General features: G+C 46.1%; 1 protein-coding gene across 1 annotated transcript in view; it reads left to right on the top strand.

Moving 5' to 3' along the window:
- EMH_0021850 (uncharacterized protein) overlaps window positions 1-396 on the top strand; it is a gene marked incomplete at both ends in the record, with an annotated part of 1126 nt that extends 730 nt beyond the window's left edge. Inside the window, one exon of the mRNA XM_013501848.1 lies at window positions 3-396. Within this exon, the coding sequence (XP_013357302.1) occupies window positions 3-396 (394 nt within the window). The remainder of the gene's footprint in view (window positions 1-2) is intronic.
- Between the last annotated feature and the right edge of the window lie 899 nt (window positions 397-1295).

Here is a 1295-nt window from a genome sequence, read left to right as displayed (position 1 = left end):
CAGCAGCAGCAGCAGCAGCAGCAGCAGCAGCAGCAGCAGCAGCAGGAACAGCAACAGCAGCAGCAGCAAAGGAAGCACACACAAAGACCATTAGTTTACCCATCAACAGTTTCAGCAGCAACAACAACAGCAGCAGCAGCAACAGAAGCAGCAGCAACAGCATCATTATCAGCAGCAGCAGCATCATCAGCAGCAGCACCACCACCATCACTGCCACCACCTCCAGCAACAGCAGCAGCAACAGCGGCAGCAACAGCAACAGCAGCAGCAACAGCAGCACCACAACCGCCACCACCATCAGCATCAACATCAGCAGCAGCAGCAACAGCAGCAGCAGCAGCAGCAGGAGCAGCAGGATATTTTACCTTTATGTGTAGCTTGTTGCAGATACTGTAGTGCTGCAGCAGTTTCTTTATATAGAGCAGCAGCAGCAGCACCAAAAACAATAAAAAAAACAGCAGCAGCATCAGCAGCAAGAAATGTTATTCTATCGTTGTTTACTGCTGCTCCCCATACAAAAGAAACAACAGCAGCAGCAGACATAGAGCATGCAGCATTCACTGCTATTCCTAAATATAAAATACCTATAAAACCCAGCAGCAACGCACAAAGTACTAAGACACCTGCAGCAGCAGCACACGCAGCAGCAGCAGCAGCAGCAGCAGCAGCAGCAGCAGAAGCAGAAAGAGCAATAGCAGCAGAAGCAGAAGCAGAAGGAGCAGCAGCAGCAGCAGCAGCAGCAGCAAACGAGAGAAAAGGAAATGAAAGGAAAGAAAATAATCTGGCGGTGCAGCAATAAACACAGTAGCAGCAGCAGCAGCAGCAGCAGCAGCAGCAACTGCAGCAGCAGCAGTAGGATTCAGAATTTAGAATTTAGGGTTTTGGGTATAGGGTTTACAGTTTAGCGTTTAGGGTTTAGAGTATATCGTTTAGGGTTTAGGGTTTAGGGTTTAGGGTTTTAGGGTTTAGGGTTTAGGGTTTACCTGAGAGTGCTCCCCACCAAGTAAATATAAAGTGAGTGCCTACCAGTGTGTTCTAGGGTTTAGGGTTTAGGTTTTAGGGTTTAGGGTTTTAGGGTTTAGGGTTTAGGGTTTAGGGTTTAGGGTTTAGGGTTTAGGGTTTAGGGTTTACCTGAGAGTGCACCCCACCAAGTAAATATAAAGTGAGTGCCTACAAGCGGACTACTCATTAATATTTTATTATAAGGGAGAAGAAATACAGAAAAAAAACAAAAAAAAGAAAAAGAAAAAGATATATAAAAAACATAAATTTCTTCGCGGAGAGCTGCCTGTACA

This window comes from Eimeria mitis, genomic scaffold (assembly GCF_000499745.2).
Source record: "Eimeria mitis Houghton genomic scaffold, Emh_scaff773, whole genome shotgun sequence".
Lineage (NCBI taxonomy): Eukaryota > Apicomplexa > Conoidasida > Eucoccidiorida > Eimeriidae > Eimeria > Eimeria mitis.
The sequence above is the reverse complement of the archived record's forward strand: the minus strand, read 5'-3'. Positions and strand labels throughout refer to the sequence as shown.